The sequence below is a fragment of the Synchiropus splendidus genome, chromosome 1, assembly GCF_027744825.2.
Source record: "Synchiropus splendidus isolate RoL2022-P1 chromosome 1, RoL_Sspl_1.0, whole genome shotgun sequence".
NCBI classification, from domain to species: Eukaryota; Metazoa; Chordata; class Actinopteri; order Syngnathiformes; family Callionymidae; genus Synchiropus; species Synchiropus splendidus.
Genome location: NC_071334.1, coordinates 52,797,257 through 52,814,529, shown reverse-complemented (window position 1 = coordinate 52,814,529; position 17,273 = coordinate 52,797,257). Strand labels below are relative to the sequence as shown.

Sequence of the window (17,273 nt, the reverse complement as noted above, 5' to 3'; positions counted from 1 at the left end):
GCTTCTTCGTATGTCACTGCAATTCAACAGATCAGATGGTTAAATTATGATGCACTGGAGCAGACAGAACTTGATCGAGACAACAGGAAGGAAAATGTGCAACGCTCGGGGTCAGTGTGACCAAATTATTGCCCTGTTTTTTTTTTTCATACATGTGCCCCTTTTAAATCTCAAAGCATCTTTTTGGCTCTAGTCATGGCCAAGTTCTTCTACCATAAGTTAGACAGCGAAAATAAAGAAGCGTTGTGGATGACCTCTCAATGAAGCTCCTGCCTGTAGACAAAATGGGCAGGCCCAGGTGGAGCGGAGGCTAGGAATGATCCTAAATGTCATTGTGTACTTCTAGTTGGTAGGGTTTTGTTTTTTGGCAACTCTGATATGGGGCGGGGTGCTGCTCATACCCAGGAGTGCAGATGAGTGGAAAGAGGGCCAGACACACATGCATGTGAGGTTAGCTTCCATCCACTTGCTGACGTACAGTGGGGGGTCAACGCCAAACCAAAACGGGGGCGACCTGACTCCCTACCGGTCAGCGACATGCACTGCCTTCCAGTTAATCCAACCACAAAACTCTACTTTGGTTCTTTAGAAGGATTAAAGCTGGCTTTCCACAAACCGTAATTCTGATATAATAGACAAGAATTTTCGGAATGTTTGCATACAGATCATGCAGCAGAGGATGGCAGACACGATGCTTTGATGAAGAAAGAAGGCAGATGACAAGACAAGACAACAAGGCACGATGACAGGCAAGAGTCGATCAGACGTGACTGGAGAGACACACGGACGTGATCCTTACCGATTCGGTCCAGCCGGTCGATGGCGACCGTTTCAAAAGCACGTCGCATCATGGGGTACTCCTCTAGCACCTCGTTGAAATGATCGACAGAGAGAGAGAAAAGTCGACAGTAGGTGTCTGCACGCACGCTGGCCGTCCGTCTGCCTTTGGTGAGGAGGCAGATCTCTAAATAGGGGACAAGCAAGAAAACAAGCCATTAGAATGAGCACAGTTTCTATGTGTGAACGAGAAGCATCAAGCAGTTCAGATGAATCTTACATAAAAGGGCTCTGAAACCGAGGATAATGTAAACAAAATGAGAAGCACATCAGTGCTCCTGTGTTACACAAAGCCCATTCATCATGATGCAGGGAGCTAATGATCCTATAATGTGATACACTAGAACGTTGAAAAAAATGGCCCAGTCAAGCTTCAATGCTTCACTGCGTCTCCTCCAGTGTCACATAGAACTGAAACTGGATTTTGGTTTCATAGCAAAGTGTGTCCACGAGGAATCGTACACCAAGTTATGTAAGTGGTCAGGATTCTGGATTCAAAGGTTTGACGGCTGTCTGAATGTGAACTACAGGAAGTGGATTTGTTTCACTGATAGATGACCATAGATGTTATTGGAACAACATTTCTCATCCTCATTGTGCAGTCACCTCAACTTGCCTGCAAGTTTTGATGAGTTTGGAATAAGACACAACGTGACACATTTTAGTGAAAATGTTTGCAATTGACAGGCATAAAGGAAGTTGAGTATACAGACTCAGCTGTACAGAAAGAGCTGCTTCAGCTCAGACTATTGAATACCATTGTACTAAAGTGCAATGATTTGAATGTATCATGCATTACTGAGATCCAATAAACAGAAAAGAGCTTGCATCTACTCATCATTCTTAAACCTCACGAATCTAAAAAAATAAATACAAGGAGATAATAGAGTTTCGTCCCTTTCACACTGTATTTGAAACAACCCCTCTGCAGCTGTGTCTCATCATACATGAATAAAAACATTCTACAAGACTGCAGTTGATCCCAATACGGACCTGGACTTGGGTCATCATACAGAATCCAAAAGTGTCAGTGAATGTCAGAGTTGAATGTTGTTTTACACACTTCAACCCAAGGTGTGTTATCAGTAAGGAAAGTTCAGAATGTCCACAGATGATAGCTCACAAAAGTTATAAAACTATAGGAATGTTTGGGCAGTTCTGATGTCCATTTTACTAGAATGTCACATGACTGAATGAAAAACTTTTAAAAATCGAAATGCTTCAAACAACATAAGCATCCTTTCATTGTAACACAAATGGTGCACGGCTAGTAAATATCCAACCACCACATTATGATGCACAGTTCAGTATTGTGGGAACAACTGAGATAAGAAATTTCACGTTTTTCTCCAGCATCGTGTCAAACGTCTATGTCAGTGGGCAGTAAACACAGGCAGTTGTGAGCAGGAATCCCTCGCCTGGTGCACCATCCTCTATCTGTTCACCCTCCGGCTAGTCATCCCACTTGCCTTTCTCTCGCATGTAGCGAAAGTAGCCATTCAAAATGCAAAACACCACCCACGATCAATTTCTTGGGTTTTGTTCAACAGCTCAACATTTCCCAACCTTTCACCGCATTTATTTATCTCCCCAATCGACGGCGAAACACTCGGTCTTTTCGTTGAACTGCCATCTTGGATGCTGAGTGTGGGCTCATGCCTTTGCTGGTGCAATCAGGTGAACAAGCCTTTGGACAGCAGGAGAGCTAATCAGACTCAAGAGTGGGAACAAGTTGTTGAAGTCGAAAGTGAAATCAACCGAAAGAAGAGGAAAAGGTAAAATAAAAAGTCGTTTATGAAGTCATGAGGACAGTGAGGCAAACCCCAGCCGCTCCCTGGTGGGCTCACTCGAAGACAAGGATCGAACACGACAAGAGTCTTCACCGTTTTCTTCGCATCACGCAGCAAGTCAGAGCAACTGCTTCTGCAGCTGTCCACCTGCATGCAGCATCAACCCAAGACCTTGATGCCATCTTGTCGTTCCTCATCTTGGGACCTTCCTGCTTAGCGGGGGGATGTAGAACTAGAAGTGAGGAGGAGACCCAGACACTGATAAAATGTGAAATAGAATGTACTGAGATAATTCACTGACAGTCAGTCCTACACAGACTGGGCTGCATTTCCTTGTACTCTGTTCGTCGAGCTGTCAGTCGTGTTAAGGTCCAAGGTCATTGTCAGCACGGAGACTGGGAAGAACTGGAGATCCAAGAGCGTTGTAAAAAGTCCTACTCCAGTCTCTCATTTAATCATCATTGAGGGGGGTAAACTGTAAACTGAAAAGTTGCCCCTCATGTCATACTGTGCGTAGAGTAGTTATAACTAAGCACAGTGGCATGTAACACACTCATCAGACAGCTGCTGCACCACACTGACTTTTTAGAACAGATGCTGTTGAGAGGCTGATGCAGCAAATTTACAATGTACGAATGTACAATTTCTTTTTAACAACCAGGAGCATTGGTCAGACTGTAAAACAAAATGTGCCTTCATTTGCGATTTTTAGTGGAGTGTGTTTACATGGTAATATAATAGAATCTGTTTTGGTGCCACTAATCCGCCAGTGATGGATGAGACGTGCAGAACATACCAAATCCTCCACCCTGACTCTGAATCCATCATCATGTTTTGTGCTGGTGAGGTGGGTCTCCATATTCATCTCACATGATTCAGTATGACACATGCCCTTTGTCTTGTCACAAAGCATCTCCCCTCACTCCTCCTGAGTAATCTGTCTGCACTCTACGTGTCAAACGCTTTCAGGACAACAGACTCATCGTCCAGCGACCCCTGGTCTCCTGTGACAACATTCGGCTGAGAGTCATTTACGCTCAGCAGAGATTATTTTATTCCATCACCCTGACTTCTAAACAGAGCTCCATAATCCCACTGATTTCTTTTCAGCATGCAGATGTTGACCGTGGGTGGAGGTGTTTTGGTGACCCACTGTCCTCATAGATGTCCTGCCCATTACTCAAGCTAATAGTGTGTGTCCTGTGGCCAGGATCACTTTTCTCGCTCACCCTCCCTCCCTTGTCTCTCTCCTTGATTCAGGGCTCTGGACTGTCCTGCTTGTAGGGGGAGTGTGAATCATTTGAGTGAAAGAGCTGCATGCATGGTGAAGCCAGCTGCTCCCAGCTTGCATCTCATAACGCATCGTGGTAAAAATACCAGCTCATGAACACAAAAAGCAGGTGCCTGTAGCATCCTTTGATGCAACGGTAGAACGCACACTCGCTCATTAAACATGAACATTTCATCATGGGACCAGTGTTCTCTCCCTCGACTGTACACTTTCCTTCCACCCCGAGGCTCAACCGTTCAGGGGTGGTTCTACATTGAACTACCCCCCACTGAGACCTGAGTTAATCAGAGGGGTTCCACCAGGCGTGGTAGACCTGTGACCCAGAAATGGCGTGGGGCAGTGCTTCTAATACATTACCAATAAAACACGCTTGAAAGCTACATGCTCAGTGAGAGCTTCTATACACAGCACCATCTCAGGTAGGGGTGGAATGTGAGTTACTAGACAGTTACAGTTACTAGACAAACATTGTGCCTGGTTTGCCATCATTGTGGCCTCTCTGATCTCCTGTAAAAGATGCCCAACTCTGCCAATACAAATGGTCATCATTACCAGCACAGAAGGAAGTGCTGAGCCTCACAGAGAAATGGACCTCTAGGCGAAGCAGGTGAGAACCAGGCGGTTATTTGTCAGCAGCTGTGCATCACTCTTCACCTGAGCACAGACGGACACTGACCGTGACCGAAGACCTCCGGGCCGCCTCATAGGAATGTGCTCATTTTTAACCTGATGATAATTGTCCACTGAAACACTCACAAATGTAGCACAGGGTGTGAAAACTATATGAGAGTCGAGTATGAATGTGGTCACAAGAGGTTTGAAAGCTTCAGATTTAATTTAATTCAGCCCTTTATTTCGTGACCCTAAACACTGAGCTAAATCCAGAGGGATTGAACCGTTACTGAGGGAGAGAGAGAGGACAGCAGACAACAATCCCAAAAATAGAGTTAATAGTTCATGGTGTAACCTTCAAATATGTTTAGACAAAGCCCGTCGGAGATAATCCAAAAATCCCTGAAAAGCTACTCGAGCTGCCTTTACACATTTCATGGGTTTAGAAATGTGCTCTCAGGGGTCAGTTGTCCTAAAAATGGTCGGGCGACTGACGTTGTTTAGCTCGTGCCGATGTTTCACATGATCAGATTTTAGTTCTAACGTAAACCATATTTCAAAATCTGAACATCAACACTTTTGAGTATGACGTCTGACGTGTGCACTTCGATTTACAAGGAATGAGGATTAGCATGACGCACGAAGCTGTGATTAGCTGCCAAGCTGCGTGTTTCAGTGATGTGAAAGGAAGGAAAAATGTCCCCTTTAGTGTCGTTTGCATGTCATAGTTAATGGGCCGATAAGTCCAATATCAGCTAAGTGAAAATGAGTAGCGATCATCTGTGTTGTTGCCTGTGTTTTTGCTGTTAAATGACCAAGTATCATCACAAGTGAAGTCTGATCGTTCACTGGATGATTTGAATTTGTGCAGTTATCTTTGAACTTGGTCTCTGCTCGTAACACCAGAGGATTGTTAAGCACAAATATGAATTGAATAGTGACAAACTGGCTGACAACTTTCCAGTCCAATACTTTCATTCCTTAGCACATTCGAGATGAATGTTTTTTGTCTGGACTCAACACATTTCACTGACTGTCAAACTGGGACTTTAAACTCTGACTTCCCTGCTGAGCGCTGTGCACAGAGAATGGGGAGTGCATGACAGCGGCCCTGTGGTTTGAACAGGCAGCAACAGTGACAGCTCATTTATTTCTTTTTCGATTCAGCACGTTGATTCAACCTGCTAGTGAGACATGAACTGCATGTCGTCGACTCTCCAAAGCGAAGGTATTCTTAGACTCATCGGCTTCCTTCTGTAGTTGGCATGAACTCTGGAGATAAAATATGCAACGGCGTCTAAAATAGGAAACTTTGCCTCGCCACATGACAACGCCAGCCTGCTGGTGTAATCACGGTAAACAAGGAGACGATTAATTTTGACATTTAAAAAAATCATGCCAGCCGTCATGGTGAGGAAACGGAGTGTGGACCTGAGCTGAGAAAATGAAGTGAGGAAGACAGAAAGCAGAATGAAGCGAGTCGAGAACAGAGGCGGAAATGGCTCTTGATTTTATACCAAGTGAGAGTCGAAACTGCTCTTGTCAGTGCCAAGACTGCGCGGTACGTAGGGAGAGAAGAGAGAGTGTGTGTGTGTGCGCCTGTGTGAGGGTGGGGGAAGAGGAACCACTGTATCCTCAGGGATGCCTGATCCACGCCTTGGCCAACTCCAACAACCAGATGAGAAGTTACGTAACTGCAGAGGCTGAATAATGTCCAGTGCTGGTTAATGAGAACCCACAATAACTTAACTTCAAACGGCATCAAATGACAGCCGCTAGCGCTCATGTCACAATGCACAAATGCACAGTGATGCGAGCGAACACGCAGTTTTTGTGATGTTGACATGTTAATTGTCACAATTATTTTGACCCATCTTTGATCCCATGATCCATCCAGGCATTCTGCACACAGCAGAGTGATATTTAGGCAAACCAGAGACAAATTTTAAGACTTGCACTTGTCATCAACCGGTATGTGCCGAGGTGTTGGCTTCCTCTTACCGCCAAAGTACGAGCCATCGGTCAGTTTCATCTCCTTGTTGAATTTGGTGATGACGCTTGCCACTCCATGTTGGATGAAGTACATTTTCTTCCCCACCGTTCCTTCCCGAATGATGTAGTCATTTGGCTGAAAGACCTCGAACTTTAACTTGCTCAGCATCCCGGTCACAAAGTTGGGGTCGGCATTTGCAAACAAGGGCATGGTGGCCACCAGTTTACGGCAGTTAAAGTTGACAATTTCCTGGTGGGAGAACAGAAAAACACATGAAGAACAGGGTCTGTATCAGCCTGAACTTTACATTATAGAAGACTGGGAAAACATTTGTAAGTTTTCATTCTTTTTTTTGTATAATTTTCATTATAATTATTTAAAGAATAACAATAACAATAACAATAACGATAACAATAACAATAATAGTAGGAGTAAAAAGCCTGTTCAATTCAATTATTACAATTTAAAAAGATGGAGTAATAAAGGAGTAATAAGAAAGTATGGTATGGTAAGATAAAATAAATTCAAATATATAAAAAGATCTTCATATCAGTGAAACAAACGTTAAAAGACAAATGTTATTATACTACCCTGACAATCACAGAACTATCACTAAATCATATTACTACTTAGTAATAGCATTAACTATATCAAAATGTAGAAACAACTGAGACCTCGAACAAAAACAATTGAAAATCGCAAGACCGTGATCAGTGCAAGGATCAGGACGTCAATTTGAATAGCATAATTTTGATGAAAAACAATTTTCTTGCCTTGTGGTAAGAGCATTCTAAACGTTGCACATGTAGAGAAAGTCAGTTCAATTCCCTCCCCGATCTCACAGGAAAGACAAAAACACATGAATGTTTTTTTTTTTTTTTAGACCCAGATTTAAATATATGCCTATTGCTGCTTTATCCCTAAAACCTTTTCGGCACATCCTGTCACTGCCGAGAGGAAACTTTTTGGCTCAGTTGTAAGATCCCGCTGATGAGTTTGCCCTGCGGTGCCAGCAGCCGGCCACCGCTCTGTCCCTGCAGACCCAGCAGGAGATTAGAAGCTGCTCGTCTGTTTACATATACAACTCTGTTGCCGTGCAGATGGAGCGGCAGAACACTTGACATCTGCGCTGTTGTGTTGTTAACCCCCCATGAGAGATAGCGACTTTCCGGTAACCAAACTCCAAGATGCTTGTTAGCCAGAAGAAACATCAGAGCATCATCGGACACTGGTGTCTGCTGATGCCACCGGCACTGACCTTAATCGGGCACCAGAACTAATGAGAGAAAGAGAGAGCAGTTTTTCAAGCCGTGGACCAATGGGCGATTACAACACTGGATGCTACCATCAGTAGTATGATGCAGCAAAAGAATCAGGCAAAGTCTCAATTGCATCCTGCCACACAACAATGCAGCAAGGACGGACTGGACTCACACAGTGAGTCACCTTGTTAAGTTGAAGTTCAAATGTTCACGATGCTGTTGCGCAATGAGATATTTCGTTGCACAGGCAACTTGCTGAAGAGTGGAGAGAGGGATGCAAACTATGAAGAGCATTTTCAATTTGAATAAATATTCATCTGTTTGACACAGTGGAGAACCAGGTTCATGTTTTGATGTACATTTTTCATTCATTTTATTAGTCACATTTTTAATGTAATGCACATAATATATGGTGAAAGTAGAGGTGTTTTTGGCTGTTTAGCTGAGAGCTTTCAGCTAAAAGGAAGACTACACTGTAGACAAAACATCGGTTCACCCATCTGGTCTGCTTTTCAGAAGTATCATAAATATCAAGATGACCTTGAACTTGACCCCAAAATGATAACAAATAACATGAAAGCTTGTTGGCACAGCTGGACGAGGTTGGACAACGTTACCATGATATGCCTAGAAACAGTGATAGTCAATGAAACATTTCTGTCTCAGCTGCAATCATCTTGTGTGTCACACATGAAGGTGCAGTCTGGCGATGAATGACATAAGTAGTCAACAGACGTGCACCTCTTAGGATAATTTCAGTCCAAATTGAGTTTACAAGTCTTTCAAAATATAATACTTTTAGAAATTTAGATTTTGTAAAAAGAAAATTATCATGTTTCTATATACAAAATAGAATAAAATAAAATATTTAAAAAATATTTAAAAGTGAGAAGCATGCTGACTATCACAGTGTGGCTATTAGTCATGGTTTCTTTTTCTTTTTTTCCTGCTTAATGTAATGCAAAGAAATAAGAAAAAGTTGCCACAATAAATATCCTGATATTGTTTCTTCATTTGTTTTTTAAAACCAAGACAATGTTCTTTCACAGATTGGAAGGCTGTAATTCAGGTCGAAAACAAGCCTCTTGCAGGACACTTAGGATCATTTCAGGGACCTTCTTTTCCCTAAATAGTCTAAGTGCGGCTAAATGGAGCCAAATTGATCTTGGTCAGCACCACAAACCAAAAATCAGCTTGCCAGCCTTCACTGGCCATCTGCCCATAGCAGCGACTCCAGCGTTGCACCTGAGAAGGCCTGACTGATGCTGATCTGCTTTTACAACCGTCTTGGCTTTTTTTAGCCGTCTATGAGGAAATTAGGAAAAAAGATCTGCTAAAACAATATTCAACAATCTTTAAATTCAGTCATAAAATGTGTTTTTTTACTCCATAATGTATGTTTACAGCTAACAATAGTGAAGGGTAAGTTTTTCAACACATCCGTGCCACTAATGTCTTTCAAATAACACTAAAAACAAGAGGAAATTCTTTAAAAGATTGTCCAAATATTATCAAGCGTGATTGATAATATTTGATTTTTTTTATGAAAAAAAAGCCACCTCCAATGACTTCATTGAAAAAGTGGAAAGAAATAAATAAAAAATAAATACCATTAACATTATTGTTTTATGTCACTTGCACTGCTATTTTAAGTTTTTTGCTTTGTTATTAAATAGCTTTCTTTGTTTGTAGATTAGCGTTTTGTTACTTCGGCATTACTGATCCACTGTTTGCCTTTACAATGTTAAGTAGTGCAGCACGGATCAGAACAAGAAGCACACTGAGAGAGAAAGTGTGGTATGAAGGATGAGGGTGCCATGCATGAGGAAAGTGAGGTGTGTGGAAGATGTGCAGATTCAAGGTGAGAGTATCATTTCCTATGTAATGGTCAGCAACGGGTGGATGATAAGTGACGACTGCTGAAGATGCAGTGATTTTAAAGGGAGAGTAAGGAGGAAAAATTGGGGAAAACTGAGGACTGAAAGTCTGGAGAAGTGAGACTGAACGTTTGGGCATTAGAGGGATGGAGGAGACGAGATAAAGATGAAGGCGTGTAAATATTCAGGGTGCTGGGAGGAGAATAATTCTGTGAAAAACACTTTTAATGAAGGAACAGCTGTAAAGTGGTGTCAGTGGAAATGAAAGTGGAAGAATTGTAAGAGTTTGAAGAGTAGTGTAAGCTGGTTATGTATCTTGTTTTTCTGTTTACTTGGCAATCCTTTCAGCAGCGGTGAGCTCTGGCTACACCATCTCTATGCAGTGTTAAATTTGCCTGCAGTGCACGTTGAACAAAGCCGGTTGGATTTTCACAAGTCATAACTTTTAAATCCTTGAGAGCGTCTGGAACTGCGCAGCAACTCCACACGCCTCAGCATCCTGCTCTGCCCTGACTTAATGGGGCTAGAGATACAGTCACGATTTCGCTGCCTGCTTGGCTTTCGCTAACCTTCACTCCCACATTTTTATGCATAATTATCTATGTAATCCTGCTGTGGAGAGATGGTCAGCACAGAACGGCCAGGCTTTTATTTTATGATAAGTGCATGATGTGGCTCTTTTGGGGAATAACAGCCCCCTGTCCACATGTGATAGTGTCCCACATGAAAATGTCCAGCACATACTTTTCTGTTGTAGTTTTTTTCTCCAATACATGCAAACTACTGACACACATTCGGCTCTATTTTAGGCGCAGGTTTTCCTCTTTGATCTGTTCCCAAAATAAACAAAGAAAGAGATCAGAAAAACTGCTGCTATTGCTGTCCTACCTCTTTGAGTGGGTCGTTGAGTTCACTCAGAATGTTGTCCTCGTCGAAGATCTTGCCCTGATAGCGATGCTCATAATAGTCGTGTATCTTCTGCCGCATGTCCGCAGGAAGCTTGTGGAACGACATGTACTGCTCCACTTGTTTGTACTGAGGAGACAAAGAAGGCAGATGAAAATGAATTTGTGGCATCTTGATGAACACCATTGCTGTTGCTACAGAACAGGAGTCGTGCATGCATGTGTGGACAGGTGGTGAGACTAAGCACAGGCCCGAGGCTGTGTCAGACCAAGGAAGTAGTTCAGATCGCATCCCTCATGCAGGAAGCCCATTTCTGCTGCCATGATCTTATGTGAGATAACAAGACGCAGATGCTTTATGAGTCCAATCCAGAGGGGACAGACTGCATTTCTTTCAGAACTTCTATTGCGTCCAGAAAACATGAATCTCTATGAATTTAGAAGCAATACTAAGGAGAGTAAAGGAAAATTCTTGATAAGAATTGATCAGTGTATGGCAACTGAGATTCAACTGTCATTGTTACTGACAAAGGAGAAAAATATCCATGTATTTTTTTTCTCAGGGCTCTCCCCAGGATTTTTCTCACCGCGTAGGGAGTCACTTCCCTCCCCAGGACCACAGAGTCGTGGGAGGGGGTGGTGGTCAAATCTTAACCCTAACCCTACTTAGCAGACCTCCTCAACTGACGCTGAGGTAGCAGTGTCAGGCTGCGTCAAACCTGACTCCATGTATAGACAACAACAACAGAAAACTCAGAACACTCCGGGACCTGCTAAAGACCTGGCGAGTCACAGCTGGCATGTCCGAAGTCTGTCTATTTGTGCCCAAGAAGTTTCATGTGCCCGTCCTTAAATTGAGAATACACCACAAAATTGCGATTCCAAAGAGACATATTATTGCTTAACTAGCAAGTTAGCATGACGTTTGAAATATTAACTTCTGATAAGCTACTAAAGTCAGTTTATTTATTCAGACAGCTTCTTCTGCATGTCCAGTGCCTTCTGCTATATTCAGGGATATTCACCTCTGCCAGGGGTGTTATGTTTTTGCTGTGTTTATCTCTCTGTTAGCAAAAGCTCAAACTCAAAACCTTGGACGTTTTCCAGATAATGGTCAAAGAACTGACCACCATCTATCTTGCTCAGCTTCTGCATGGCTGTGTGAGTAATTTCGGGAACGCCACTACCACCTGCAGCCTAGTTGAGATCATAAGACATTTCAAATGCTACAATTAAGGTATGTAAGGCTAAAATAAATTCAGGAGAACAACGTTGGGTGGAAATCACCCAAGATGACTGGCTCGGCAATTCAGTGTAATCAACAGCATGAAAACTTTTTGTTCTATTTTACATGAAAAATATCAGTTGGGGCAGCTGGCTCCCATGCAAATCAAATCCAGACTCTTTAAAAGAAATTTGAACACTCCAGGGCCACAGCCATGTTGTCCTCAGTTAAACTAGTGCGGCCGCCTGTCGCGGTGCTTGACTGACATGTCGACGTCAGTGTACTATGGCATGAAATATCTTTAGCATAATGGTGAGCCAGCGCTATATCATACCTCATTATATAAGAGCAGATTAGGCTCACGGGGTTTGAGTTTGAAAGTAGGAATACAGCAGCAGTGGGAAAACAATCTCAAAGAATGAATGAAACTTCAACCCCTTGGCTGCATACGCAACCATATTGTCTATATTGACTATACTGGAGTATCTAAGTGAAGCAAGTGTCCAGTTGAAGTTGTTGTAGACTACACGACAAAATGAACATTTGAACACTTTATTTCTCAAAACCCTTGCCCTTTACTAATTATTTGAAGAGAAAGGTGCCTGCTAAAGTTACATCCGTTGAAATTCTGCGCACAACTCACACAAGAATAGCACTGGAGAGGTGTGCGCTGCACAAACACAACCTGCCCTTTCACGTCCCTTCTCTTCCTGCCACCAGTCATGACGGCTGGATGCTACATACAAAGCACCCGTGAGGTTGGTCGCTTGCCTTTCGCGCCGAGGGCCACAAAATGGAAAATGTCACAGAGAGCGAAGACCCTCGAGTCACAATACCACCTCAATTGATTTTCTCCCGGCTGCAGACAGGTGATAAGAGTCTGCGGCTTTGTTTGTGGGAAACTGATTTATTTTAAGTTCAACTGAGAAGTTGCGAGTGTTGTCAGGAGCCCAGTCCAGGATCTTTTCACCGAGGTGTCCAGCGTGGTTGGTGGTACCATTGGATTTCATGAAATACTTGGAAGTGTTCTTCTCTGTATATAATGTAATCTACTCTATAAAATGCACTTGAAGTTGAGTTCTGTACAAGCCTTTGCGCTCTAAACAACAATGCAATGGTGTGTAAAACATCGTGAAAGGTCAAAATATGAAACTGCAGACTCGTAACCTTTCTTTAGCCTATGAGTATTTGAGAGCTGCCAAGTAATTAAATGAAGTTTATATTTGGCTTCCAGCCGTTCATAGCGAGACACACAGCGTCAGCAAGAATGACTGCACTGCTGAGCAATGACACACAGCTGGAAGTTTGCTGCGGGTGAATCAGCATCGAGGCGTCACAGCAGGAGGATGACACCACGCTATCTTTAAATTGCATTTGGCTTCTTTCTTAATCTAGAAAATTCATTATCTTCCTTAACTGAAATCAGCCACTGTTGTACTTTTGATAAAAGAAACAAGAAAGGCAGAATAATTGTGATTAAAAATAGTAAAATGATCTGCTTATTAGACAACATTCTTGTGTGCAGGACGTCCCCACGTGCTTGTTTACCACTCCATGTGCGTCTCTCTGACAGCGCCGGTGGCCATGTGACATGAACTGACCCAAGGCCGAGAACCCTGCACTCATCTCATGCTGCTCTGGAGCTCGCCGCTCTCTCGTGCACTGCCAAGCAGTAAAATCGGGCTGAATCTGGCTCCACACTGGGGCGCCGTTACAGGAACATGGTATTCCAGGCTTCAAATCTGTCACTTCGATGCCAGGGGGGATGTTAACTAGCTGAAGTAGGTTGTAGATTCAGCAGAAGCGCTACCCAGCAGATGTACATCATTGCAGAGCATGGACATGTCACTAATTCGGACTGTGAGTTCCAATGCCTGACTTGGTTGCTTTGGGCGACCTGCTGTCTGTGCTTTTTTTTGTCGTGATGAACTCTGACATTGGCAACTCCAGTCGCTTTTGACAACGTGAATTTCATGAAATGAGGATTCGTGCTGTCTCTATTTGAAATTTTGATTGTTCTTTCGAGGCAACTTTCCAGTCATATGTAACGGATCAATACACTATTGATCTAAAAGGGCGTTAAGTCAACCACTTGCCATTCGAACGATTTGTTAGTCATGCAGACAAGAGACAGGGAAACAACAAATGACCATATATTATTAATGAGGGCTCACAACAAGGATGATTAAGCTAGTCTGAGGGAGTAAGGAATCGCTGTGACTATTTTCTCATTTGCACATTTGTTTATGTAAAATCTATTTGAACTCTTACAGTCTACCGTGACTAGAAGTAAACAAGAATTTGCTAAGTCATGGGACACATTTAAACATGTTCTTTTGTCCATGTTTCATATGGCCAATGAACCAGATGAATCTTATAAGTTAGTGATTTTTCCCTCCAACATGAACACACAGTTTGGTCTGGAATAGAGGTTTTGAAAAACAAAATGTTGTCATAGATTCGCAAGGTAATGAACAGGCCCTGGCGTGCTGCATGTTTTATGACATTACAACGTCCTCCAGTCGACAGACGGGTTTTAATTACCATACTAAATGACCTCAAATGTTCCACTGTGTTCTATTGAACACTGCAAAACAGTGACAAGGTTACGCCTGTGTTTCATGTTGTAAATTAATGAACAGGTATTTTAGTCCGTCACAGACACACGCAGTCAAGGTGACTGTTGACGCCTTGATAAGAATTATGGCAACAACCTTCCCTAGAATAATGGATGAGCGCTTGGTTGGTCCCCTCGGCCTTGGGATGGAGTGAGAGCTGGCCCTAAAAGGGGCTTCCTAAATGAAGCAGAATTGGATGGCGGACAATGAATATTCACTAATGTAAAAAAGACAAAAAACATCTATTAATTGTTTTTTAAAGAGAGGTTCCCTTTACTTCCAGTTACTCTAAGGGGAATCATTTGCAACAACTGTCTTTGACATATATGATATGAATTATACATGAATTATCACAATATTGTAGGGTTAATGCTCAACTGGTTACAGCAGGTTGAGAGTTAACCTCAGGCTACAATGCTGCAAGCAGCTGTACATTTGTAAGAGAATATTTAGGCCCAGCTAAAACATGGATTCATACACATTTGATTTGAATCCACAATTTGTGATTAATAATGAAAGCACAGACTGTGTGCACATTTTCTAATGATAGTTAGTCAATACACATGAGCAGACTTGCTGGTCTGTTCCAAATGTTTTAAGAAGTCGGATGACGAAGGCAATAGCACTGTGAATGGTACTTTAGTCAGTGCTTGAGATGCCTTGGAAATAATCCGATCCCTTTGTGGCTCAGTACCACAAGGTGCCAGTGACAATGAAGCAAGGCTGCCACATGAAAATAAAATGCTTGAGTGAAGGTTGTGCCGCCTGGTGGCTCAGAGACGAAACGTAGCGCTACCCCAACCGTGAGTATGTGAACCTAGACCTGCAGGTTTTGACCCCAGAACGACCAGGGTTGGAATTCAGAACAGGGCTCAATGACCCCCTGCTACTGTGCCATGAGCTTAAAGCCATCATGGTTGCCCTAAAATAAATGTATGTCTAGCATTTGCTATGTATCGAGCCACAGTTTAAATAAAAATGACTAATTCTGTGCATAGAATGCAAAACCAATAGTAATTTACAGCATATACCCGTCATTGTTAAAATGTAAACGACGCTAAACAAATACATTTCCAATCCAAGGTCGATGACAGGCATTATCATGTCAAAGAACGATTCACCCCAGTGACCTCACGTGATCTGCTCAGGGGGAAGTAAATCCTCTTTACTCGTCATTGCATGGATAATGTGATCTGAATAAGCCAAGCCCATCGGTGGGGAGGTCCATGCAGCGAAGACCTCCTTCACTCATGCCTCCGATGAGCAGCAGCATTGAACGGAGAACATTTTATCTTTTGCTCACGTCATTATAACGCCACCTTTATGTTTTCATCTGATCAACGGATTATAGTTTAGATTTGCTGGTCAGACACTTTTTTCTTTCGATCGCAATATTCTGCTGCTTCCCATACTGTATGAGTGAATCGCACTTCACTGCTCACAATTCCTGTTCTCTCGCTGCTCGGATGCAATCTGACTGCTCACACTATACGTCCATATACGACAGGTCAGACTCTTGTAACTGGAAATTTAACACAGAAGAAGAAGAAGCCCGGAGAACGGGAAACTGCAAGGAAACGCAGCCAATCAAGAAGTGATATGACAGAGGAACAGGAAAGTTAAAAGAATTGTCGCACCTGTGAAAAATCATGTAAAAATGGGCAAATATTGCACAGTCGTGGCCAGCTTTCATTTTATTAAAATCGTTTTTTTCGTTTATTTTCATGACCAGACTGACAGAAAAACATTGACAGTCACGTAACAACCTGGCACTCTCACTATTACTACTACGCTGCTGTCTAAGTCTATCTGAATATCTTGTACTGATATGCAGCTAGGCTCATTTATGTATTCTTAATAATGAAGCTGTGAACATGTGTTCCTGGTAAGTGAACCACACGACAATCTTACCTTCTCTTGGTACTGTCTCCGTGAAGAATCGAGCGACTGGATCAGAGCTGTGGCATGGCCAACAAACATGGCGTAGCACGTGGCGCCCACTATCATACTGAGCATGGTGATCCACAGGTCCGACATGCTGACAGGCGCACGGGCTCCGTATCCGATACACAGCATGTGGCTCATCGCCTTGAAAAGGGCGTAGGAGTACTGCTTGCCCCAGGAAACGTTCTGCACAGACAGGAGAGACAAAGGAAGGATGGGGGAAGTTACTGCCAGGCAAGACCAGAAGGAAAAGTTCTTCATTGATGGATCATTGGACTTCAACTGTACATGCACTCGGCATCATGCCTCTGAGCTAATTCCCACTCTGAGTAACTGCACTTCCTGCACACTACTTCTCTCTTGACTTCCTCCCTACTCTCACTTTCCAGCAGCTACCTGCCTCGTACACATCATCCTCCTTTTGAGGTTGAAACTAAGTTCATGCTTGCTGGCATTGTTTAAATGTGATTGAAGTGATTTCCTTTAAACCACATGGTCTTTGCAGGAATACAAGACGTTGCAGTGTTTTGATCTCATTTGCAGCAGGAAGAGCAGCAGAGCCTGGAGGACCGTTACAGGAAGGTATCTTTTGCCAGTTGAATTGTCTCAACCCAGACTTTTCCATGCACACGTGATATGCTTACTTGTAATCCTGGGTGTGATGACACTTTAAGAAGTATGCATTTCGATTAGAAACTTAGATGAAGGAAGTTGTTTGTGACACAGACTTAAAATGTATATATATATATATATATATATATACTCTGTCACCAGTGTCACCACATGTGCACTGTCCACATCAACCGCATGGCTCCAATGGAACCCAGTCTAGCAGCGAATCAATAACAAACATCTCCTCACCTTCACAGCCCTGCCAACTGCACAATGACATACCTCAGTGAACTGCTACACTTTACCT

At 42.9% G+C, this 17,273-nt stretch overlaps 1 protein-coding gene across 1 annotated transcript in view; it reads right to left on the bottom strand.

Annotated features, from left to right (window-relative positions):
• The window catches only part of LOC128760812 (potassium/sodium hyperpolarization-activated cyclic nucleotide-gated channel 1), a 73,114-nt gene that overhangs the window by 10,780 nt on the left and 45,061 nt on the right, over positions 1 to 17,273 (bottom strand). The window contains exons 4-7 of the mRNA XM_053868498.1: positions 16,322 to 16,540; positions 10,551 to 10,697; positions 6,532 to 6,772; positions 800 to 964 (exon numbers count right to left, since the gene is read on the bottom strand). Coding sequence (XP_053724473.1) covers positions 800 to 964; positions 6,532 to 6,772; positions 10,551 to 10,697; positions 16,322 to 16,540 — 772 coding nt within the window. The remainder of the gene's footprint in view (positions 1 to 799; positions 965 to 6,531; positions 6,773 to 10,550; positions 10,698 to 16,321; positions 16,541 to 17,273) is intronic.